This window comes from Calypte anna, chromosome 4A (genome assembly GCF_003957555.1).
Source record: "Calypte anna isolate BGI_N300 chromosome 4A, bCalAnn1_v1.p, whole genome shotgun sequence".
NCBI lineage: Eukaryota > Metazoa > Chordata > Aves > Apodiformes > Trochilidae > Calypte > Calypte anna.
In genome coordinates this window covers 5601801-5627185 of record NC_044248.1, presented here as the reverse complement: position 1 = coordinate 5627185, position 25385 = coordinate 5601801, and the positions used below count along the sequence as shown (strand labels likewise).

The window sequence follows — 25385 nt, the reverse complement described above, 5'->3', positions numbered from 1 at the left end:
AAGCTATACAACTGAGCAGGATCACTGGGGAAGATCTGTTGCTAAAACATGTAGATTTAAGAAACAAGGTACAAATTATCTGAAATTCTTTGTAGAATAGAGTGGGTATATTGGATCATAGCTTTATGTTCTTTTTGCAGCTAAAAAGAAAACTGCTTGGAATGTTCCAGCAGCTTTTTCCATTAAAATAATAATTCAGTGCCTTTATGAATCAGACTTTAAGGGAACTGTAGCATGCTTGATGAAGCAACATATTTATTAATCTTTTTATATATGTATACAAAATGTCTTTGAAAGGCAGGGAATTTTTTCAGAACTGCAGAGGATACATCAGCTCCCATAACTCATGATTATTTTCCACATTTTTGTGATGCAGAGAGCTCAGGCTCTCAGGCAATTGAATAGCTTCAGTGTGTGCACTTGATCAGCTACAGCTCTTGTTGGTGTGATTATATAAAGTTTTAATTCTTCAGAAGTATAATGTTACAGCACAGAATCACAGAATGGTTCAGGTTGGAAGGGACCTTAAATCTCATCTGGTTCCACCCCCCTGTGTGTTTGGGGACACCTCCCACCAGCCCAGGTTGCTCCAAGCCCCATCCAACCTGGACTTGGACACTGCCAGGGATGGGGCAGCCACAACCTCCCTGGGCAGTATTTTTCATCACATTTTACTTCCCATGATCCAGGGTTGTGATGAATAAAATTCTTAATTGTTCAAATGTTAAATGTAAGAGTTATATTAGAGATCTCAAAGTTACAATAGATTTCAAAGGTGAAAAGATGACACCATTGCCTGTATTTTAGCCATAAAATGATTCTCAGTTATCCTGTGCCTTAGAAATCCATATTCTTTTTTTTTAATCCCCAAATATTGTCAAAGAGAAGATTGGATGGCTTTTATTTCCAACACTGAAAGTAAGTTTTTGGAGTTACAAGTACTGGAATCCTTTCAGAGAGGTGAAGTAGAGAATACTACAATGTTTGCTATTGCTTAGCTTTTCTGATTGTTTTTGTAATTATTTTTTAACAGATTTGCTGCAGGGGAATGTTGCTGTAGAAAGAGAAACTTTTCATGTAAGTTCTTGGGTTTTAAATTTATTCTCTAAGTCTGTGTTGCTTTTTTTTTTCCCTTACTTGTATTTACATTATATATTCTCCAAAGAAAAGTATTGGGTTTGTATATGCAGAGCCAATGTGTATTGAGACTGTGCAGCTGTGTAAGTTGATGTCTAATTATTCTTTAAACTTGCCAGTAAATAAATCTTCTTGTATTGTTGTTCCACAGTCTCTGACTATTTCAAGACTTATCTTAACTAGGAGAAAAGAGAAGCTTGTTTGTTCTCCTTGAGAACAGGGGACAAAACCTGGGATTATTCCTTGTTTCTTTTGGTCAGGGCTAGGAACATGTTCTTTCAGTGCAGTGTACTGTGATTTCACAAGAACTTGAAGGTTACAAGTGTAAAAGAAATGCCTGGGAAAGCTGCAAACATGAAGTGTTTCTTATGCAGCAGAAACATTTAACACAGAAGACAAGCTAAAATGTGGTTGCTGTTTCTTAAGCTTATGTAGTAAATCATTTATTACTCATTCGTAATACTGATTGGCCACATTTCTAATGATTGTGAGACTTCTGTTTTCACATGTAAGAAAGTGTTCTTTCAAATCCAAAAACATTTTGTGTGAATTGCCATGATAAACTGTTTTTAAAACATAGTAGGGTGCAGAATTAAGACCAAGATTTTTTTTTTCTAGTTAAAAATACAAATTAGAAACTCTGAGAATAATGAAAGTCAGGAGTTTTTTCATGGTGCTGTCCTATACTAGTAAAATTACTTGAGCTCTAGGAATAAATTGTAATTTATTATAATACATAAATTACTGTAATACTGCTTCTTTCCACTTTAATGCATGTTGTACTTGAAAGTAATGAGTAGGAAAAACTTTCTCTGTTTATGAATCTTATGGAGAAACAGTGTAAGGAGTTACCTGTCTGTGTTTTATGCACAGGTGGAAAACTTGAATACCCAGGTAAATGAAGAACATAGATCTAGAGGAATACAATGTGAATCTTCAGGAACAGTGGATAAAGAAAAAAGTAAGTGAATCAGAATTACACAAATTTGTGTAAAACTTGCCTGTTGCAAGATGAAGATTACAAGGAAGGATGGAAAATGTGGGGTTCCAAGCTCCATTCTCAAAACAACTTGTAACACTACATATATTCTATTAAAATATGGTAGTAAATTTAATTCTGCACTGCAGAGTATTATAGCAGCATTTTCAACCATAAGTGAAGAAACTTTTTTCTTTTGTCTTTAAATGCTGATTTTCTTTCTTAAATAAAACTGAGGGAATATAAAGCTGAGGTAAGGTGATCATCGGAGAAAAATCCAGCCTTTTTATAGACTCTGTGAGGCTGGGTCCTTCCCTCTTAGACTGGAAAAAACTGAGTTTTTGTGTAACTTTGTCTAAAAGCAAAAAGTGAGAAAATCAGTGCATTGAGTGGCATAAGCATTTCTAAGTTAAAGTTCAGTAAAGTTAACTTAGAAAGAAGCTTGATGTTCTCTTGAATAATAATTATTAAACTATGTAATATTGAAGCTCTGCCTCAACTGCTTTTGTTTTTTCAGCATCAGAACAATTAAAGTAGGATAATATAGTTTTTAAATTAATTTTTATTCTGCATGTAATAATTTTGATTTGATAAAGAGAGCAATTAGAAGCCATGTTGTATTCATTATAGTGTCCTACATACCATTAACTGCTTTCTCTGTATCTGAGTCAGTTTAGGTTAAGGTTGATATTTTATTTCTTGATGTGGTACCTGTCAAATTTCAATTTTGAGCTTATCTTTAAATTCAAACAAATTAAAAAAAACAAACCCCACCTTTAACATACAAGAAACATGGAATTATTTTCTGTAATTGTTTTCTCTACCCTTTTCAAAGAGGGTATGTGTATTTTTTTTCTAAACAAGTTGCTGCTTTTCAGAATCTTTTGAACTGCACTAATGATGAACTGGTATAAAAATGACCTCAAAATCTGACAGGTGCAGAAGGAGCTGTTTTTTTAACACTTGAACTGTTGTTTGGTTTTGCAGGCAACCAGCTGGTTGTTCAGGATGTGAGACAAGATGATGAACAAAGTCAGTGTTTGCAAACAAAACCTGGTAACCTCGAGGTATCTTCAACAACACTTTTTTAATGTCCTGCAGTGATAATGTAAATAAAATGGAAGCCTAAGTTTTCATTTCTATAGCATTTTATTTTGGGAGGTATTTTCATTATTAACTGTAAACTAATTTTACATGGTCTTGAATACAAAGTCACTGACTATAGAATGATACAATTAAAAAAAAAAGTAAAGTGTAGGGCTTTGTGCACAGCACCTGAGTCCCTTTAGGGTGTAGGGGACCAGTTTGCATGATGGGTAGGAGCAAGGAGCATTGCTGGATCCCAGCTGTGCAGAACTTGGACTTCACGTGAGTTCTGGATTTGGAGTGATTCCCTCAAAGTCAAAACAGAAATTTAGGACAAAATAAGTTTTCTTTTAATTTGAAATAAACTCCTTTTAGGAGCATGCAGAATACTTGGGACTATCTCACTCACTGCTTTTGATGAAGCTTTTCAGGAGCAAAGATTTTAGAGATACTATGAAATCTTGATGAGTAAAATAACTACTCATTCATTGGGGTGTAGGTTGGGGTTTTTTTTTAGTATAATAACTGACAGTGATCTTTAATTTGTAGTAAGACACTCCTTTCTTTCTTGTGTCAAAATAATGTAGGAAGCTATTTCAGATGATGCAGCAGAAGTGTCCAAAGAAATTGATGTACAGCATACACCTCCTGAAAGTGCTATGGAAGAAAAAGGTAATAAAACTGTCCATTCTGGGCAATCTTCTTACCCCTACTGAATGCTAATTTAATGGTTCTGCCATCTCTCCACTCTGTTTTTGAAATGTTACTTGAGTAGGAGAGTTAATTCCAAATAAACAGGTCAATAGGGAAATAGCATGATTTTATGTGACAAGAAGAACATTTCCTCACTCTGACCACAAATAAGAGGTGTCCTTCCATGAAACAAACATGACATGTGGCCATCAAAATAGTACTGTTTGTTTCTGTGGAGAAACCAACCAGGAAAGGGCACACAGTTTGCAGTGTCATAGTTGACTTATTTATTTGTGTCATCCACAGTGTTAATATTGTGTTTGATGTAACATTGTCCTGGCTTTGCATGAACATTGAGTATCTCCCCCTGTAATAGTTTTGTCACTACATTGAGCATGTTGACAAGGCTGAAACTGTTGTGTAGAGAGGTTGTATCCTCAGCTTCCTGTTCCATGGAAGAAAACTGAATAGTGGCTTGTATTTATCTTAGCAGTTTACAGTGGGTCACACCCTTGAGCTTTTGTTTTTATCTTAAATTAGAAGACCTGTGTAACTCACCTTGTGCTAGGGAAGCACTCTGGCAGACAAGTATATTGTTGTTACAAGGCAAATAGTGTTAATTTCTGATGGGTCTTTTTAGGGAATTCTGGGCTACAGAATGAAATAATGCTTTAGTTCAAAGGCTGTGGCTTGTACTTTTTTCTTTGTCTAATAATACACAAGTGTACAGTTTCTCCATTCTTGTTTTGTATGTGTGAAGATGAATTTATCATCGAGCAGGAAATGTCTGAAAAGGAAAAACATGGTCTAGAATCAAATGAAAATTCTCCAGAGGTGAGTGGTCTTATTCATGTTAATTATCTGAGATCATGCAAGTTCAGACTGGAAAAAGATACTTTTTTTTTTTAACAGTAATTTTAACTTACCAACACAGAAATAGCTGTGAAAATTTGTTTGGCTCTGTAAAGTATCAAAGACTCATTTTGTTCTGTCATAAACTCAGACCATAAGACATGAGTGGTTTATTATTGAGGTAGAAGTAACTCCCTTCCTACATTTAATAGTACTTCCAAATTGTGTAGAAAGCAACTCTCTAGAGTTGTGTTGTATAGAAATCATGTTTTCTGCAAACCTTGTTATTGACATGTGGATAGTTTAGTCACTAGCAAATATGACTTGAGTTAATGAAAATTTTACTACTCAATTTTAAAACTCTGTCTTTTAGGCTTCTACTTGTGATGTTCTGTAGGGGTGATTGTAAACAAACATCTGAACCCTAAAGACTGAAATTATTGTGAGCCCCTAGAAATGGACACTGTTCTCATAAAGACATGGAGTTTTGAAATTTTCTTTCTTTTGACTCTGATTTGAAAGTGGAAGAAAATTAAGACTAAATTGTTAGGTTTGTTCACTCAAAGCTTGAGCCACTCAGATCAATTGCAGGGCAAGACATCACTGGACTCGAGTGGGGAACAAATGAGAACAAACACTGAACTTTCTTTCCTTGGAAACAGGAGAAAGTTTGGTATTGGAGATTTTGTGATCTGAGGTTGGGGATCTTTGCAGTCTCAACACCTGACCTCAGTTCATTACTTCATGTTGTCATTCAAAGCTTAAATTTTAAAGTAAGGGGTTTTTCTAAAGGCCCTGCTTATATAGAGAGCATCACCAGTCTGTGTGCTGGGATCACTGGGATATTTGCTCAGATGCTACAAGCTGTAGCCTCTGCTACCTGGGAAAAGGACTGAAGATTTGTGGTGGGTTATATAGGGTAAACCAGCAGCATTTTTAAGACCAAGTGACAGAGCTGTTAGGGGAAAAGGGGGCAGAAGGCACTCATTTTCAGCAAATATTGTATAATTGGGAGTTCTTTTCAGCTGTATCAATGGATTTCATAACAGTCAGTGTCTCTTCCCATGAAACCTGCCTTATCTATGCTTTTAAACTGAAGAGCACTACTTCTGCCACTATCACAGTGCTGAATGTCAATTATAATAACCAAAATATTTTTATCCTCTCCTTTTAATAGGAAAATCAACCTGTAATTGTGAAACGGAGAAGGGGAAGGCCTCGTAAATACCCTCTTGAAGCTGTCCAGCCTGGTGGTAAGTAGTTCATAATACCTGTGTGAGAAAACAAGGAAAATAGTGATATTCAAGTTCTGAACTCATATTTCTTCCCTCAGGTGGGGAGTCAAAAGCTGATATGAGCACTGGGAATGTAAGTGCCTTTATTTTGTTTGGGTGCATTTAAACACAGTAATCCAAGAGCCATTGATCTGTTCAACACTTAATGGTATTTCAGAAACATCTTATGGAAAACTGAATAATTGGGTTCAGTCTAGGCAAACCAAAAGTACTAATAATATCTCTTCACATAACTGAACTTTGTAAGCAGAATGTACTGTTAAGCCTGAACACAGCAAATAGCAGTGCAGGATTAAGTTTAGTACAACATACTCAATACAAATCTAAGTGTTACACTGAGTAGCAATATTCTTTTACACAGGATGAAATTCTGATTGTATGCCATGTGTATCTTTTCATTTGTGCTGGGAGTAATTTTGGCTTGAAGATCAAGGGTGACTGTTTCAGAAAACCTGAGTGTTATTTTCCTCTACTGAAGCTCTCATAATGACAGCCCATAGTAACTCTTTAGTATCTGTCAAATTGGAGTAATGTGTAATGCAATTTTTACCTATATTACAATGTGTACATTTCATTCAAAAGATGAAGACGTGCTGGTTAGTAACTTAGGAGCTCATAAAACATCCCTCTGTCTTAAAACTTAGAAATACCTTAATTTCCTAACCCCTGTGAAGCACAGTCATTGCTAAGACAAGTATTGTGTTGGGAGTGTTTCTGCAGTCTGGTTGGATTGCAGCACAGGGCAGTAATAGATCAGGAGTACTTGTGGAGTATAATTAGTTCCTGCAGGTGGAAGGCTCCTCTCTTGGGATTTCCTGCATGTCAGAATCATTGCTATTGCCTAGAAAAGAGATGATTTTACAAACAAAGCTGTAGCAAAGCTCATGCCTTCTGCCTGCTTGCCTGGTGATGCTCCAGCTGGCATGAGTGTGAGAAATCTTGGGAATTTACCAGTAGTACAGATAGCAGGAGTTCTTGTCTCTGCTTGTTCTGTTCCCACAGCATTTCAGGCATTTGAGTCCTGTCCCTCCTACAGGTCTGGCAGAGTTTCGTTTCAGATTTCCTAATCTTTCCCCATTGATATTTTTTTTTCCCACCTCCAATATTAATTTAATGAAATGTCATTTCAGCTAGTGTGGTTTGGGGTGTTTGGTTTTTGTTTGGTCATTTTTTTTGGTGGTGGTTTTGGTTTTTTTTCAGGAGTAGAACTAATACTAAAACTGATACACCTTGGCATCCTCAGTACTGGAACAGAATCATCTTGTTCTAGTTCAGCTGTTTTGAAGGTCTTGCATCTCTTAGTGATGAGTGCTTAGGGTGTCAGTCTGGCTGCAGGGGGAGTGATATCTGCCCTCCATCTGAGATAATGGTTCTGTCAGGTGAGATAACTCCCTCTGCATGACAGTTTCCCCTAGGCTGCTCAGAGGACATCTTGGTACTTCAAAGCAAGTGTAGACATCTCAGTGTAGTCATTCAGTGATTAAAGCAACTGCATTTTTTTTGGTAGTCATCACAGGGAGATTATGCAATTCTACACACCTCCTGCATTGTGAATAAACACAGAATTCTGGTGATTATAACTCTCCAAGTCTATATGTGTAATTACATAAAGGGTCTGCACTAAACTTTTTTGTATGGCTGATAATTAAGTTTCCAGGACTGTGCTTGCTTGAAACAGCATTTAACTTTGTGTCTTTTATTACAATGACCTCAGTGTCAATTAGGCTACTGAAACTGCTGTGGTTTCTTTTGTTTATGGGTTGTTTTGACACATTTTAAATCTTTATTACAAAAGGAAAGATGCATGCTTCTGTTAAGAAACTCAGTACAAATCTTCTGGGTACTCATTTGAATGCTCATGCTTTCTAGATGTGTAAATATATGTTATGAATGGGAGGAAGTTTCTCTGTTTATATAATATCCTAGATTTCTTTTACTTTCTTTTAAAAAAATACTTTTTTCAATTTCAGTTGCAGTTCCCCATCTTTGCGAGTAGAGGAAAAACACCTCAAACAGGTAAGGAAATTATATTTGCATTAAAAAATGAAACAAATGGTGGAAGAAATAGAAAAGGTTTTTGATGAAAATCACAAGTCCTTCCTAGACATAATCCCAGGTATTCAGCATTATCAAAGTATGAAAATATCTGAATAAACAGAGCAGTGGAAACTGGTCCCTAACTCCTCCTGAGTTTTAATTTAAACAAAAAAAAAAAAAAAAAAAGAGGAACTTGATAAGAACTTATTTCAAAGATGCAGCAACACTGTTAATTGCTGAAAAATGCATTGCAGAATATCCCAAGTATTTTGGGTGTGTGGATAGGCACATGGCAGAGCTTCAGAGGCAGGTGGGTTTCAGACTGGTTCTTAGTGACTGGTTTCCATTTCTGCTATTTGATTTCATACAAGAACTATCAATCACACTGAAGTTACCTTAAATTACATTTACAGTTTTAAAGTTTTAAATTTTGGTGATTAGTGTTGTGGATATCTGTCTAAAAAGCTCAGTGGTAGCTGGAAGGGGATGTTTATTTTCCCTTTCACAGCTGCTGCAAGATCTTTAGGAGATGATCACTTCACTTGACTCAAATGTATTTTCAGTGCTTCAAAGTGAAGTTAAATACTTTATTTCTCTTTCCTATTCAGACACCAGTGATTTTAAGAGGTCAAACTTTTGGTGTATGGACTCTGTACTGCACTGCTTATTTAAGTATGTCAAATTTGAATTATGCCCATTCATAAAATAGGCTTTAAAATTGATTCAGGAAGCAGACAAACTGGAAAGGCAGGTTAAAAAATGGTTTGTTTACAAATACAAACATTCATGCAGCAAATCTGAGAAAATCTTCAACAAAATCAACAGATCTTGAAAACAAGTCTTCTGGAGTTTTCTAAAGTTTAGGCTTGTATGGAAATATTAATTTGGCCACAATAGGACTATTTTCCTATTTTCTCTACATTTGTTAAAATTTCAGCTTTAATCCATATACATCAGAACTGTCTCTTGAAGGTTACCTGGTTGTAAAGTATTTTGTTTCTATCAACTGCAAAGAGAACAGAACAGAATGTGAGAAAGGTATAAAAACACATTCTGGTTTGGTTTTTATTCAAAAGCACAAACACCTCACTATGTACTTAAAGCTTATTTTAGTATGTTAAGTATCACCAAGTCTTCCCTTAAACTTCATCAGATGCTTGCATTCATGTGAAAAAAGGTGCTGAAAACCCCTGGTGGTGAAAAACCAAATGGAATCCCCCTTTGTAGCTGTGACAGGGACAAACTCACATACAGAGCTGGAAGAAAAGTTTCTTCTCAGTCATTACAACTCAGGCAGTTAAGAGGCACCTGGTTTTTGAAGGCAGTGTTAGAATCAGAGTGGTTTGGGTTGGAAGGGACCTTAAAGCTCATCGAGTCCCAACCCCCTGCATGGGCAGGGACACCTCCCACCAGCCCAGGTTGCTCCAAGCCCCATCCAACCTGGACTTGGACACTGCCAGGGATGGGGCAGCCACAGCTTCCTTGGGCAACCTGGGCCAGGGGCTCAGCACCCTCACAGAAAAGAAATTCTTCCTAATGTCCAACCTGAATCTCCTCTCTTGAGGTTTGAAACCATTTCCCTTTATCCTCTCCTACACACCCATGTAAAAAGCCCTACCCCAGATTTCTTGTAGCCCCCTCTAGATATTGGAAGGTTGCTCTGAGGTCACCTAAGGTTGTGCCTGTTTAGAAGGGCATGTCTTGTAGTTATGTATTCTTCAATCTAAAACCATTTTACTACAAATTTGCTGAAACATACCAGAATTTTGAAGTACGTGTGCTTTGAACACACCAGAGCTATGTTAGTTGTATAGTACACTGATTTTTTGTAAAATATTTAACACAGTGGACATTACTGTTTCATTGCATATCTGTATTGAATAGTTAAATATCTTTTCTATTTCTCTTTTGGTTTTATGGAAAAGATTTCCCTGTAAGCTTAACAAAGAAACTTCAAAAAACTTGCATGTGAGCTTTGGAGTATATTTCTGCTCTTCTGAGATCTAGTTCTGATCCATTGCCTTGACATTCTTATGTTTGTTCCATCAAGGTTGGGTCTCTCCTTCTACATCCAAGGATTTTAACCTTGCAGTGCTGCAGATTGTGCCATTTAACAGAGCTCAAAAGCTGTGTAAAATAATCCCTTATCACAGTGTTAGGGTAGAAGTGGTAATAAGCATCTCCCATGAAGGAAGGCCAGGCTGAGACATGGGTTGCAGTGTTATAAATGGGTATTAACATGCAGAGGCTACAGTCTGTAGCAAGCACTGGAATTAAGAAGTATTTCCAGCAGAGTCACATAATTTACATAGCAGACTTTAGGCAGGTTTTAAACAATATGTTTTTGAGCTCCAGCCATCTTGCTTGTTCCCTAAACAAAGTTAAGCACTAGAACAAGATTGCCTGGAGGGACTTCATTCTTGGGCACTTTCAGCAGTGGTTTGAACAAGAGCAGTATGATCAGATCAATTAATTTAGCTATACTTTAAGCAGGAGACTGTACTTGGTGACTTGAGTCCCCCTCCAAACTAAAGTTTTTTTCTGTAATTCTGTAATTGGTTGAAAGTAGTTAAAAAGGGTAAATAATGTTTGTTTTCAATTAAAAAAAAAGCTGTCTGTGCAAAAAACCAAAAAGTATTCTCAGTCATCCAAAGCCTTGCTGGTTTCAAAAAAAGCAACAATTCGTTGTCCCAGTCTCTGTATATAACAAACTACAACAAAGCTATATTCTCAGTCAGGTAGAGACTGAAAATGTTTTTGAGTTTGTCATGTTTATGCTGTGGACAGTTGGAAAGAATTCCTTTTTGAACTGACTGGTCAAAGATTTGAAGTTCAGGCTTAAATTTTATTATTTCTTTTCCTTTTAGGTACAGACATATCTAATACGAAAGAAACAACAAATGTAAGTGCAGCCATTTGAATTTGTAAATTTCTAAGCAGTATGCAATGAAAAATGTCTGTTTTCTATTTAAATGAAACTGTTCTTGCCTTACTTGCTTCCATTTTATTTTTTTTTTAGGATGATGAAACTGAGAAAGCAGAAATCATTGTGCGTAAAAGGGGAAGGAAGCCCAGGCGTTCTCTGGCTCAGTCAGAGGAAACTGGTAAAAACATGAAACTGTGCTACTTCCAACAGAATGAGGAGATAATGCTGTGCCTTTCTGTTTACTAATAGCAACAAGATAAGCTTTATTCCATTTTTTTTTATTCCATTTTTTTCCCTTTCTCGAGGAAAAAACATTGCGATACAGCTAGTGTAAATATTATGTAAATATTATGTAAATATGTGTAAATTGCTGTGATCTCATGTCAGAATTGCTACATCCCAGATGCTTCTATAAAGCCTCATGAATTTTCTATGCATTCTGGCTATGAGCTGCATAAGTAAACTTTGGTGAATGTGTTAGCAAGATTAAGTCAAACAAGAATGAACTAAAAATGCTGAAGCGTAAAGGAAATAGCAAATTACTTACTTGAAATGGGATTTGTGAAAAGAATACCTTTTCTAAACTAAGTGTCCATATCCTTTTGGAGGGCTTTTGGAAAATTATAGCACATGTGTAAAATTTTACATGGACAGAAACACTGGAGCCAGAAAGAAAACGTCGGAAATTAACGTCTTCTGAAGATGAACTAAAAGAGCAGGAGGAAGGTGAGGAAGAAGATGGTGAGGAAGATGATGAAGCACATTCCGGAGCCACAACTAGATCAGCCACAAGATTAGAAGCTCAAAGGTAACTGTGAGACAGCAGCAGCAGGGTTTTTTTCTCAGTTTTTGTGGGCTCTGTTTGAGGGAGGGGGTTGTTGCTTGCTTTTTTCTCTGTTATTAAAATGATAAGAGCTTCCCAAATAATTTTGGTTCTAATTCTAGTGCTGCTCTTCTAGGGATGAAGAGACAAAAGGGGAGGTGGGGAAACTGTTAGGGTCTCAAAGACATACTTGAATCTGTCAGAAGGTAAGAATTGATCCTGATGGCAGTTCTCATCCTAGTGATGTCTCAGAAGCTGAGTGCTTGGTTCCAGTAGGTAAAAAGGGACCTCTGACTTGGCTGTGCAGTTCACCATTTGATATTTGGAGTTGGAACAAGGTGGAAATATGATTATCCATGGCTGTTTCTTTTTCCAAATATTATCCAAGTTAAATACACAGATCTACAGGACTGAAGGATTTGATTTCTAGTATGGTGATCTGCAAGATCACCACAGCAATCTTACTGCAAAAGACCAGTGTGGTAGCAAGAGTTCTGTTGTCAAGCATCTCTCTTAGCATAGGTCTGGCTTTCTGGGGGCAACCTGAATTATAGCAGAGCTCATCCTCTTGACTTTATGGAAAGAAAGATACCAGCTTTGCAAAGCTTCTGCCTTTCAGGACAGAATTGGAGTCCAGGCTTTGTTTTTTATGTTTGTGGTGCAGTCTCTGTAAATTCACTAGATTGCTATCATTCCTAAAGATATCTATTAGATGTCAGCCTTCCTGTCTCATTTGAAGCACTGGTCACAGTATGTTCTTGAATTTCAGAGCTGAATCAGAAAGTAGCTATGTAGTCTTTGTTTAAATAAAAACTTTAAAAGTTTACCACTTCCATATAGGAAGCATCAGTTTTGTTTTGGCAAAGGTAGTTCCTGTAGTCTCTCTAAAATTGTAATAGAAGTTTAGATATTAGTGTTTGCATTCTGGTTGCATGTAGAAACATCTTTTTATAGATTTGTTTGGTTTGTGTCTCAGATTTCCAGTACTGTCTTTCTGGCTCTGACTGTGCCAAAGCATCTCTGTGTTAAGGTGTAGCAAACTGCATTTCATAAATAGCATTTGGTACTAATTCCATGGAAGGGGCTATTTCTTCACCTCCAGAACTGCTGAACTGTCAGTTTTTCTGACTTAAGTGACCTGCCTTCCAGACTCTGAAGGTGATTGCCAGGAACCAGTTTTTCACATTTCTGAACTGAGGCTGAGTTTGTTTTTTTGCACTGGATGAGCAAATTCTCTTTTCTTCTGCAGCCTGCTTGCCTTTGCTTTTTTTTTTTCCTGGTACTACAAGCAATTTTTTTTTCTAGAACTATTACAGACTTGGAACTAGAATTTTTATTTATTAAAATACTAAATGCTGTCAGTAAAGTAGCCTCCTGGTTCCACATTTGCTGTGAAAATGCACTGCTCAGCATTGCAGTCTGTGTCTCTAAGCATGCAAGTGGTGGGGGTTTTTTTCACTGTTTCTTTTGGCAACTTGGATTTACTTGTTGCAAATACTGTGCAGTCTTAATTTTCTGGGCTTGGAATGCAAGAAGAAAGTGCCTTGGTGAAAGTATTTTGTTATATATACATTCATCATTCTTTTGTATTGCAGAAAGCAGCCCAGCAAGCCAACCACACGTGCAACTTCTAAGAGCAGTAGCCCAAGTTCAGTTTCTCCTAGAAAAAGACAGAACCTAGCAGCAAAAAAAAGATCTCCAAGTGATACAAAAATTAATAAATCTCCTCCACTGACACAGTAAGTACTGAAGTTGAGTCCACTTCCATTATTTGTTTTGGAAGCCACTGTCCTTTCCTTATATGTAATGTACTGCTTCCAAATATGAACAGCAGTCTAGCATTGCTCTTTTCAGTTCTCTTGTGATATATAAAAGCTTTTAAAGGATTTTCTTCTGTTTACTTTTTTCATTCTTCCTTCCTTCAACATTTGGAAGACTAGAATTCTTTTCTTTCCATCCTCAGAAGCCTCTTGAGAGAATCTGAAAATTGTGTTACACAGTATTTTAACTTGAGCTGTCATTCTTTCCTGAAAGGGGGGAAAAGCAGCTGTAGTTCAGCTTAAAGCAAGGAGAAACTCTTGAGATTCCTTATATCAAATTTTGATATAATCTTTCCCTGGTACTCTTTTTAAAGTTGAGGTCACAGTGTATAATCTCCCAAGGGAGTAATCAGTGGGGTGCATTGTAGCTGAGATGTAAAATATGTTATGTGCCAAATACATGGAGCTGTTACCTGCCCTGAAATGTGGCAAGGTCTTCAGTCTGAGCCTCAAGAACAAGTGCATCTTGCACTGACTGCCTGGCACAGCTCACCTCATGTTTATTATTTTGCATAGTTATGGATGGCCAAGAGTTTAAGCCACACTTGATGGCTGCAGCTGAAATGTGGTGGGCTTCTATAGATACTTAAACAGAGATAAAGGTGTGTGATGTCTGCCCTTTTCTCCCTCATGCATGGAGATTTATGCAGCTATTCCTGTTCTCCTGTCAGAGTACAAGAAAACATAGTTCATTCTGTTTTGGTACAAACCACAAGGCTTTCCAAAACCACAGAGGAGGAAGGAGAAGAGCTCTAGCTTCAGTTCTTACTTCTGGAGCACTTTCCAATATCTGGAATTAGTATGCAGTGTCCTGCTAAGATGTGATATGAATCCTGTGGTCTGTGCTTTTGTAATCCAAGCTTTTAAATATCAGCTCATTAATTCATTCAGAGGTGGACAACTGAGTTCAGTCTTCTAAGCAGGATTGTGCCTGGCCACACTTTTTGTTTTACAGGTCCTGAGATTGTTAAAATAATGATTAATAATGCCTTCCAGGTTAAAAGTGCAGCCTGCCAAACGTAAAATGGAAGACAGCCCAACAGTGGTACGGAGAAAAGGTCAGCAGAAAATAGAGGAGACACCAGGAAAGAAAGCAAAACGATAATCTTGGCCATCTTCTACTGGAGAAGTCAAAAGAAGAAAAAAAAAAAAAGAAAAAAAAACCATCTGTGCTTCTATTTTTTTTAAAGCAAAGGGATTTGCACGTGCTTGTTTCAGAGCTCTAAGTTAATCAATGCAGTACTTTTAAGTTACATTTTAAACAGCTTTATAAACTATTGTTTATACAGAATATTATGTACATTTATTTCAGATGAAAATAAGTTTACTTTGTATCTGAATGAAAAACAAAGTAGTTATATATTTTATCACTGACCTGGAAAGTTGGGGTTCCCCAATGTGACGTGCTAATGCAGATGCTTCCAACCCATGAGGTACCCTCGGGCCTACTAATACATTTTGTACATAAAGTTGTAAAAATAGGTTGTATTTTACTCTGTGTATGAATCTAATCAACAATGGACATTTTATTTATTATATGGAAAGCATTGGTCTGTAAACTTTAGTATATACCTTAGGTTTTTTTAATTATATATTTTACATTCTATGCAGATGTCAGTAGGAAACTTCCCCTCTGCTCCCCCAGGGCTGTCTAAAACCTCCTGAATTTCTCTCAAATATGCTCAGATATTTGGTCAGGTATTTTTCTCGCATGCGCTGAAGTAGTTTAGCATAGTGAAAGGGACTTCTTCCTGCCCACGTTTGTGACAAAGCATCCAATTTAAAATGTGATCTCCCTAGATTACATTTTGGCTTGTGGATTTACTGCCAGCCTCAAGGAATAATTAGTATTTGGGTTAGATTTATTCTCAGTCAGCCACCACGGCCCTGAAATGAAAGGAGTTTTGATTTTGCAACTAAACACCTGTTCTTTCAGCATTTGTCTTTTTTCAAGAAAGAGGGACCCATTGAAATCAAATGTCATTTCTCTTAACTATAAAGCTTCAGCATTTTATGTTACATTTTATACACAGGTATTAAAAATAGAACCTGGCATTATTGCCAGAATCTTTTTTTAATGTATATTAACTCTGGTAAGAGCAAATGTTCAAGTGAAGTTGTATATAAAGTTAAACTTTTCTTATGATCACATGTGTCTCTTGTTATGATGTGATGAGTTGCCAAACAATCTGAGATTATTTTAAGTGTTTTGTTGATATTCTGGTTTATAATTAAAAAGGATTTTGGGTGGGGTGGGGGGGTGGGTGTGGAATTTTACCTTTCTTTTTTTTCTCTTTTTCTTTTGTGAAGTTTTTTTGAACTTGTTGTAAGGCAGATGTTTCCGTCAGATATTCTGCTTGGTTTCTTACTGAGATTTTTATATAAAAATTATAAAATGTTTGCCAAAAACCTGAGTTGCTATATTTTTATTATCCTTTAATTGCATTGCTGTCAAACTTGGTTTTACCAGTGTAGAACACTGCTTTGTTGGAGCTCTGTCTATAAGTTTTATTGGATTATTTTAAATGTTGACAATAATATAAATGTTATATTTGAGGTATATAAACAATATGGGAAGGATATTACAATTTACCAGGCTTAATACACTGCAAAAGCAGGTGAACAGATAATTTCTTTTCCTAAGCAAGCTTTGAGATCTAAAAAAGTAAACTATTTTGCTCTGGAAGTTAACTCCTTTTGATATCTACCTTAATTCTTCTGCCATACCTTACTAACCTCCTGCTAGTTTATACCTGATATAAGATAATATATATCATATATGATAATAGGTTGATATATATCATGATATTGATAATATAGCATTGTATATGAGATATAATAATATATTTCTGACTCTAATGCTCATGCACCTCTTCATATGCACTTGGAGGATAAGTTGAACTTCACAACTTCAGCAGCCTTCCATCTATTTCATTGGCTCTGTAGCTTTAGTTCAGAGAAAATTGCCTGTGTCAGCCTTCTGCAGGTTTTGGCAACCTCCTCAAGATCCTGTGCTTGCTTCTTCCAGTAGATTCCTTGTCCCAGTTCTGCACATCACGCTCCATTACTTCCATCAGTTCCTCAAAAATCCTGGGTCTGTTTCAAGCTGGGTGGGTTTTTTTTTTGTTCTACTAAAACGTGAAAGTTTGAACACCAAGGAAATTCTATCTCCATTTTAGTCTTTGTTTCTAGATTCTGTTGTTTCATCAAAATTCCTTGAAAGGCTATTTCTGATTTAAATCCCCTTCTACTTCCCAGTCTCAGCTTTTCAGCTCTTACCCTTGCTGGCTTTGTAAGTAAAGTCCAAAAGAAAAACATAATAAAAGCAAATGTCTCTCTGGGAGTCCCTAGACAGCTGTATTTAAAAGCTAGGAACATAACACTCTTGCCAAACAACCAGGGAAGAAAAATATGGTTTGAAAGGGCTGTAACTTAGAAGGGCAGGAATAGATTTTTGGCAGGGAGCGTGCAATTAATTAACCAGGGTGGGGTTGCATGGTCTGCCTGCAGCTCCAAGGCACCTTTCACCTTCCCTCTTCTTCTGCCCAGTGGCCAGTGCCTTCCTCCATCCCATTATTGAGTTGTGCAACCCCAAATTTCCAGAATAAAACTGCAGATGAGTTTTTCATAAGCTCCCCCAGAGCCTTCTCTTCTCTGAGCTGAACCATCCCAGCTCCTTCAGCCTCTGGACTCATAGCAGAGGTTCTCCAGCCCCTGGATCATCTTTGTGTCCCTCCTCTGGATTCCTTCCAACAGATCCGTGTCCTTCTTATGCTGGGGACACCAGGCCTGGATCATAGAATCATAGAATTGGCTGGGTTGGAAGGGACCTCAGAGGTCATCGAGTCCAACCCTTGAACCACCATTGTGGTTGCTAGACCATGGCACTGAGTGCCACATCCAGTCTCTTTGAAATGTCTCCAGACACGGAGAATCCACTACTTCCCTGGGCAGCCCATTCCAATGCCTGATCACCCTCTCCATAAAGAAATTCTTTCTCATCTCCAACCTAAACCTCCCCTGGCACAACTTGAGACCCTGCCCTCTTGTCTTGCTGAGAGTTGCCTGGGAAAAGAGCCCAACCCCCCCCCTGGCTCCAACCTCCTTTCAGGGAGTTGGAGAGAGTGATGAGGTCTCCCCTGAGCCTCCTCTTCTCCAGCCTCAACACCCCCAGCTCCCTCAGCCTCTCCTCATAGGGTCTGTGCTCGAGTCCCTTCACCAGCCTGGTTGCCCTCCTTTGGACCTGCTCCAGCACCTCGATATCCTTCCTAAACTGAGGGGCCCAGAACTGGACACAGGACTCAAGCTGTGGCCTCACCAGGGCTGAGTACAGGGGCAGAATCCCTTCCCTGGACCTGCTGGCCACGCTGTTCCTGATCCAGGCCAGGATGCCATTGGCCTTCTTGGCTACCTGGGCACACTGCTGGCTCCTGTTCAGCTTCCTGGCAATCCAGACTCCCAGGTCCCTTTCTGTCTGGCTACTCTCAGCCACTCTGTCCCCAGCCTGTGGCGCTGCATGGGGTTGTGCATGCAGGACTCCAGGTAGGAGTCTCAGAAGAGCAAAGGGGGGGAATCATTTCATCTGCTGACCATGCTCCTCTTGGTGGATGCTAGGACAGATGGTGGATGCTGGGCTGCTGGCTCCTGGTGAGCTTCTGAAAAGAGGTGATTGCAGTTTTTGAAGGCTGAAGCCAAGCTAAAGACCCAGCTGTAATGTGCTGTGTCAGTCCTTGGCAGTGCAGGTGGTTTAACAGTGAAATGATTTGCAGGGGTTCTCCCCTCCTCTCCCCATGGGATGCTTTAAATTCTGATGTGGGGCAAAGTTTTTCAGGGTTCTTTTGGAACTGGAGCCCCGTTTCTAAAATGGATTTTAAGGCCTGGGTTGTGAAGAAGGTAGGAGTTTAAATGGAGCATCAAATCTTCTCATATTAGGAGACCTAAATCCTCAAATATGATCCAGAAAGCTGAGTAAGCTGTCCTGGAAGCTGATGGCACTGAACTGGAGGAAACCTTGGATTAGGTCCTCAAGGACAAGAATGTAATTCTGGAAGATGAAATTCTACTCTCTGCTTGGGTTTCACCAAGGACAGACCTTTGTTGGCCCTTCTTCCAAAAACACAAGGAAGGCTTTTTTTATGGACTCACACACATCTCCAGGAAGGCAAAGATGAAGGTGAGTGCTGCTCTTCCCCTTGTTCAGCTTTTTCCCATCCCATGACATGTCCCCCTTGCTGAAGCAGGAGACAGGGACAGGATCTCACTGCCAATATTCCAGATGACTCTTCCACTCCATGGCACCCTGTGGAAATGGATCTTAGGGGCACACATGTACCCCCCTCTCATTCAGTGTCTGTCAAAAAGAAGTGCTTAGGCTTTTAATTCCAGTTCTCTGGTCTCATGAGAGCTCCCCTGCAGTACTGTGTCCAGTTCTGGAGCCCCCAACAGAGGAAGGACATGGAGGTGTTGGAGCAAGTCCAGAGGAGGGCCAGGAAGATGCTCAGAGGGTTGGAGCATCTCTGCTATGAAGACACTGAGAGAGTTGGGGTTGTTCAGCCTGGAGAAGAGAAGGCTCCAGGGAGACCTTAGAGCATCCTGAAGGGGCTGCAGGAAAGCTGGGGGGGGAACACAGAGATAGGACAAGAGGGAATGGTTTTAAGCTGAAGAGGATGGATTTAGGATAGGCATTAGGAAGAAATTCTTGCCCAAGTCCGGGTTGGATGGGGCTTGGAGCAACCTAAGCTGGTGGGAGGTGTACCTGCCTATGCAGGGGGTTGGGACTGGATGAGCTTTAAGGTTCCTTCCAACCCAAACCATTCTGTGGTTCTGTGATTCCATACCTGCTGCAGCCATGGCAAGCTCTGTTTGGGGCTTTTCCTTATGGAAAAACATACAAAGTGCAGCTCTTCCCTGGTTTAACCAGGCAGCAGGACCAGGCAGTATCAGACACTCTGCCACACATTTCAACAGATTTTGGGTCCTCCCTCTCCATCGAATGACATGAATGGACCCAAACTGAGCCCTGTTTTTAACCACAAACCATTTGCTCTTGACCCAGCCAGATTGTGCAGGCTCTGGTTGTGCTCCTGAGAATGTATTGGAGAAATAACAAAGCTATCACTCTTCATGGCAGCAGGACAACTGAACCCTCTAATGATGTCTGTCCCTCTTCTGGATTTTACTATAACCTGTCACCCATGCTGTGCAGTGATTTATTTAAGTCAACATAGATTAAGGATGAATTAATAAAGAGGAATACATGAGAGAAAAAGGCTCAGTGGTCACATTCATGATACTCCAGCTCTGGTTCCAGTATATAAATTTAAAAATGTTAAAATTAAATAGTCATTCCTACTTCAGTGCCCAAAGCAAGCAGAGATCTGGAATGTGACTTTCCTTTCAGACAATGATAAGCTCATTCTGCTCCTTTTGTATAAACAAGAGCTAAGAATTGCTCAGTAATATAGTGCTTATTTAACTCCATTCTGCCAGGATTTTTAAGGCTAAGTAAATAGACAATGTAAGGCCACATTAAAAAAAAAATAAAAACTCAACTTATGATAAAACTTCTTTCAACTAATTTTGAACTTAGAACTCTGTTCAGCCCTCATGCACAGGAAACATCCTTTTGGGAAAACTTTAAGCAAAGCAAACCAGGATTCTCACCCTCCTGGACTTGCTCCTGGTAAGATCCTAACTCCTTTCCTGGCTCAGAGGAGGGATGAGAAACAGAGCCAGAGCATGAGAGGGGAAGAAAGAAGCCACCAGGGATGTACATGAAGGGTTTCTGGGCCCTTCCCTTTGCCTTCCCCACTCCCCACAGCAGTGCATGGGATGGGACAGCCCAGAAGCCCAGGGAAAGGCTCAATTTGGGAGCATAAAGCAGAATTTTCTTCTGTTTTGAAATAAAATGTTCTACATTTAAAGAGGGTTAATTTTTTTTTCCACTGTTAAGACACCTATGATTTTATTTTTATTTTCTTTCTCTCTTCTTCTTTCATACAAAGGCCTCAGATTTTTTTTCCTGCAGTCAAACTTTGTGGGTATCCATTAATTTGCCTTAGCCTGAAGCCAAGAGACCAAGGAGCCTCTTCAAGTGCAGCCAAGAAAGGGGAAAGGCAGCTGTGCCATATAACACAGACAAAAGCTTTACTCTTACAGACATATTGCTAACTTCATTTTTCTTGCATGAACAAAACACTGTCCAGTTACCCTTCTAATTTTATAATAGGTCTTGATGCAATTTTATTTTATTTTCAGAATTGGGGAAGTTTTGCTTCTGAAAACAGCCCTAGGATCAGGATGTAAGTACTTAAAGCACAATTGGATGATTTTTGCTACTCTGAAAATGTACCACAATGGCAAGAATCCAAACTGGAATAACCCATCACGAGTGAAGGCAAAGACAAGCAAATGGCACCACTGGATGTGGGGATGTGTTGTACTGAGGTGTGTTCACACCTCGAGTCCTGTGTCCGGTTCTGGGCCCCTCAGTTCAGGAAGGAGATTGAGGTCCTGGAGCAGGTCCAAAGGAGGGCAACCAGGCTGGTGAAGGGACTCGAGCACAGACCCTATGAGGAGAGGCTGAGGGAGCTGGAGGTGTTCAGCCTGGAGAAGAGGAGGCTCAGGGGAGACCTCATCACTCTCTATAACTCCCTGAAAGGAGGTTGGAGCCAGGAGGGGGGTTGGGCTCTTTTCCCAGGCAACTCTCAGCAAGACAAGAGGGCAGGGTCTCAAGTTGTGCCAGGGGAAGTTTAGGTTGGAGATTAGAAAGAATTTCTTTACGGAGAGAGTGATCAGGCATTGGAATGGGCTGCCCAGGGCAGTAGTGGATTCTCCGTGTCTGGAGATATTTCAAAAGAGACTGGATGTGGCACTGAGTGCCATGGGCTGGGAACTGCAGCGGGAGTGGATCAAGGGTTGGACTTGATGATCTCTGAGGTCCCTTCCAACCCAGCCAATTCTATGATTCTATAATTCTATGAGGAACTCTGTGAGGAAGAGAAGAAAAATCCTTCCATTCCTTCATAGCACTCTCCCTTCTAATAATTTTTTAATTAATATTATTTAACTTTTCTACCTAAATTCACCTAATTCTTCCTTGAGACTTTTCCATTTGTTTTCTTGAGATAGTGGGATTATCCAAAGACACCAGTGCATACAGGGCAGCCTTCCCAGATCTCATTCCTTCACTCTTTTCACACCTTTCTCCAATTTTCTCAACTTCTATCACATTTTCCTTCTGCAAAGGAAAAAAAATAAAAGTGATTGGTAGCTTTTAAAAACAGGAAATAAGTTCAATTTTGTTCTCACTCAAAGGCATCAGGTTTGACACAGCCCATCTGCTCCAGCTCTGCAATTTTCATTAACCTGGGGAGAGATGATGTGGAACAAAATTGCAATGTACCCATTGGACAAATATTTGCTCCATGTTTGCCCAAAGAATATCATGTTCTGGTCCAGTTGGGCTCTGGGAAGGGTGAATATACTAAAATATAGTGAGAAAAACTTTCAGCATATTCCAATAAACTCTTGAGGGCCAGAGTTGCTATAACAAGAAGATGACTCTGGTGCTGCTGAGCTCCTTGTTGTTTTGCCAGCCAGGGAATCAGCCTTTTCCCAGCTGGTCTGAGGTCTCACTCAGCTGGTTTTGGGATTTTCCCAGACTTCTCCTCCTGCAATAACCACAGACAGGTGAGTAACCCACCTGGTTGCAAAGCAAATCCAATCTCTGGATGCTGCAGCAAGGGAAGCCCCTTCCTCATCAGCCGACCCTTTTCGGGGGTCACTCAGGAGGATGGGGGGGAGGGAACGACACACAAATAGTGCGAATATTCTCTAGAAAAGGGGTGTTTTGGGGGTTGAAAGAGACCTGGTTTCCACGCACAGCTAATCCGAAAATAACCACTAGATGGCAACTGGTGCCTGCCAGGTAGCGCAGCCCGCACCCTGCACATCCCCAGCCTGGGGGGCAAAGCCAGGGACCCAGGAGGGGCTGGCACGCAGATCAGACAGGCAGCATGCCTCCAGTTTGGGCAGAAATAGCTTATTCCCTTCTCTGTAGCAAGGAACCTGCTGCCCAGCATCCCTTGCACAGATCTAAATCCACCCCGTGTCACGCTGAGAGATCCAAAAGATGCAAACTCTGCTCTGCATTGCAGGGGGCTGTGTTCACAGGCACATCAAACCTCTTGAGGAAGCGGATTTGGGGGGTTACAAGAAGCCATCCAGTCACAGACACTTTGCCCAGACTTTCCCATTTCACTTATTTTCCATCCCTTTGTTCCTAGTGCTTTGCCAGTCTCATTCCCTCCACCCTCACTTCTCAGCTGTCTCTGGATGCTCAGCATTCATTTCTTCCCACCCTGTGTCCTCAGGTTCCCTCTCATCTCCCAATTCTCCCTTTCTTCTCCATCTTTCCTTTTCCATTCCTTCACCAGTTTGTTGCATACTCTCAGATCAGTCCCAGCCTCTTCCTCTGCCTGTGTCCTTTTTTTTTCCTGCAAAACTCTTCCCTTCAGCTCCATTTTTCCCCTCCTCTCAATCTTCTTCCCACGACCAAGAACTTCTGTGGATGGCAAAAGTACATGGAGCTGCTGACACCCAGACAGGTTAGACACAGGGTAAAGGGCATTTACATTTACTCTTAATAGCCACTGAGAGTAAAGATGGTAAGAAAAGCAGTGAAAGTACAGATTAGAGCAATCATAATCCCCTTTTCAGTAGCCTATTCATCCTTTTTTTTGCAGTTAACTCTGATATCACTGGAACCACGTTTCAGGTTCTCACGACCCAGCAAGCAAGAAGTGGGACAGAGTCAACATCCAACACCAGCTGAACCAGGAGGTGGGAAAAGAAAGCCTCTTCTTGAAGGCAATCATCAGACATCTCTGCAGCTTGGAGAAAATGCCCAGGGGATTTTTGTCTGTCAGATGGGGCCCAGATACTGGGGAGCAGGATGAGGGATGCAGTATTTTCATAAGCTGCTCTTATCATGAAGCTCAGAATCAACTTTTTTTTTTTCCAAAAAGGAGTTTATTAAGTGCAAGAATATAGCACTGGGATGAGAAACACCACTACCACATCCCTGGCTATGGCTGTTGAAATGAAGCAGTGCCCAGTCCCCTGGCACGATGCTGATTTGTGCCTGACAGCTACACATCTGACAGTCTTATCTTCTCCTCCATCCCATCCTAGACCTGCTTCCGAAGTCACCTTGTGTTACCAGGTATCTCTAGGAGCTGTAGTAGTGCATCTGGACAAAAGCAGACCAAGGAGCAAGGCATTTGGAACTGGAAGGTGGAATTTCATCCACAGCCCCCATAGGCTGTAGGGATGTCAGCTCTTCTCTCCAAATGTGCTGCCACTCTTCCAGACAGCAATTCCCAAGGTTTCAGGGTCAACAAACCTTATGGCTGCAGAGATTTTCTATGATGATCTCTTGAGGAGCCACTAAAATAGTTAAAATTAAACCCTTATTATTGCATGTGAAGGTCCATTGGCTTTGGAGGATTCTTGCCCCATCCATGATCACACTGAGTTGCTGAAGCATGTCCAGAGAAGAGCAATGAAATTGGTGAAGAGTCTGGAGCACAAATCTTACAAGGGGTGGCTGAGGGAATTGGGATTTTTTCAGTGTGGAGAAGAGGAGGCTGAGTGGAGACCTTTTCACTCTCTACAGCTCCCTGAAAGGAGGGTGTAGTGAGGTTGTAGTGAGGTTGTAGTGAGGTTGTAGTGAGGTGGGGATGCTTTCTTGTCCCACATAACTGGTGACAGGATGAGAGGAAATGGATTCAAGTTGCACCAGGCAAGGTTCAAATTGGATGTTAGGAAAAATTTTACACAAAGAGTGGTCAGGCCTTGGGACAGGCTGCCCAGGGAAGTGCTGGAGTCACCATCCCTGGAGGTGTTAAAAAATCATGTGGATTTAGCACCTGAGGATATAGTGTGGTGGTGGTGGTGGTGCTGATGGTTGGATGATGATCTTAGAGGTCTTTTCCAACCTTAATGATTCTATGATTCTAACTATGGGCAAAATCAGAGATATGAATATCAGCATGGACACAACTGATCAGTAGAGACCATTCCTGCTCAGGATGGCCAGAAAACCATTGTGCCAATAGAAGGAGATGAGACTACAAGGACTTCTTATCATACTTTGCAGAAGACTATACTGCAGACAACTTTCTGGAGCTATGGAGCTCTTTGGTAAGAGCTGCTTTTGGTATTTTGCTTTGGGAAGAGTTGTAATTCCTTATGAGAGAAAATACCTAATGCAAAATAGCTCATTCCTCTACACAGCCCTTCTCAAAAGGAGTCCCTGTGACATAGACAGAAATATCCCTTTGACTTGTAATAGAAATACAGTCCCATTACAGTTTCTCCAGAGACATGGCAGGATAGCTGATAGTTTTTTGGCTGAAGATTGGGTTATAAAGCTTCTGCCAGGCAGCAGTCTCTGGTCCTACTGTCTGGAGTAGGAGCACTGAGTGTACAGAGAAGAGCATTTTATTCAGCTCTCCTAAAACACAGACAATACTCCCAAGCACCAGAAGGCCACACCACACACAACCCTCTTTCCCAAGCAGGGAGAGCAGAAAGTTCTCATTCCTCCTGCCAACATTAACCTCATCCATACTGCAGGAAATCACAACTTGACATCTTGAAAGTATTGTCAGAAATGTCCAGCCAGCCAGCACTCCTTTGCCTTCCTTTCTTCACTTGCAGGCAGTGCAAACTC

The 25385-nt window shown here is 40.0% G+C and overlaps 1 protein-coding gene across 1 annotated transcript in view; it reads left to right on the top strand.

Moving 5' to 3' along the window:
- The window catches only part of BOD1L1 (biorientation of chromosomes in cell division 1 like 1), a 35838-nt gene extending 21043 nt beyond the window's left edge, over nt 1-14795 (top strand). The window contains exons 13-25 of the mRNA XM_030449492.1: nt 1034-1077; nt 2011-2098; nt 3104-3183; nt 3790-3874; nt 4656-4729; nt 5925-6000; nt 6081-6115; nt 8013-8058; nt 10947-10981; nt 11099-11183; nt 11660-11813; nt 13424-13567; nt 14645-14795. Of these exons, the coding sequence (XP_030305352.1) occupies nt 1034-1077; nt 2011-2098; nt 3104-3183; nt 3790-3874; nt 4656-4729; nt 5925-6000; nt 6081-6115; nt 8013-8058; nt 10947-10981; nt 11099-11183; nt 11660-11813; nt 13424-13567; nt 14645-14753 (1055 nt within the window). The 3' untranslated portion in view covers nt 14754-14795. The remainder of the gene's footprint in view (nt 1-1033; nt 1078-2010; nt 2099-3103; nt 3184-3789; nt 3875-4655; nt 4730-5924; nt 6001-6080; nt 6116-8012; nt 8059-10946; nt 10982-11098; nt 11184-11659; nt 11814-13423; nt 13568-14644) is intronic.
- Nucleotides 14796-25385: the final 10590 nt, after the last annotated feature.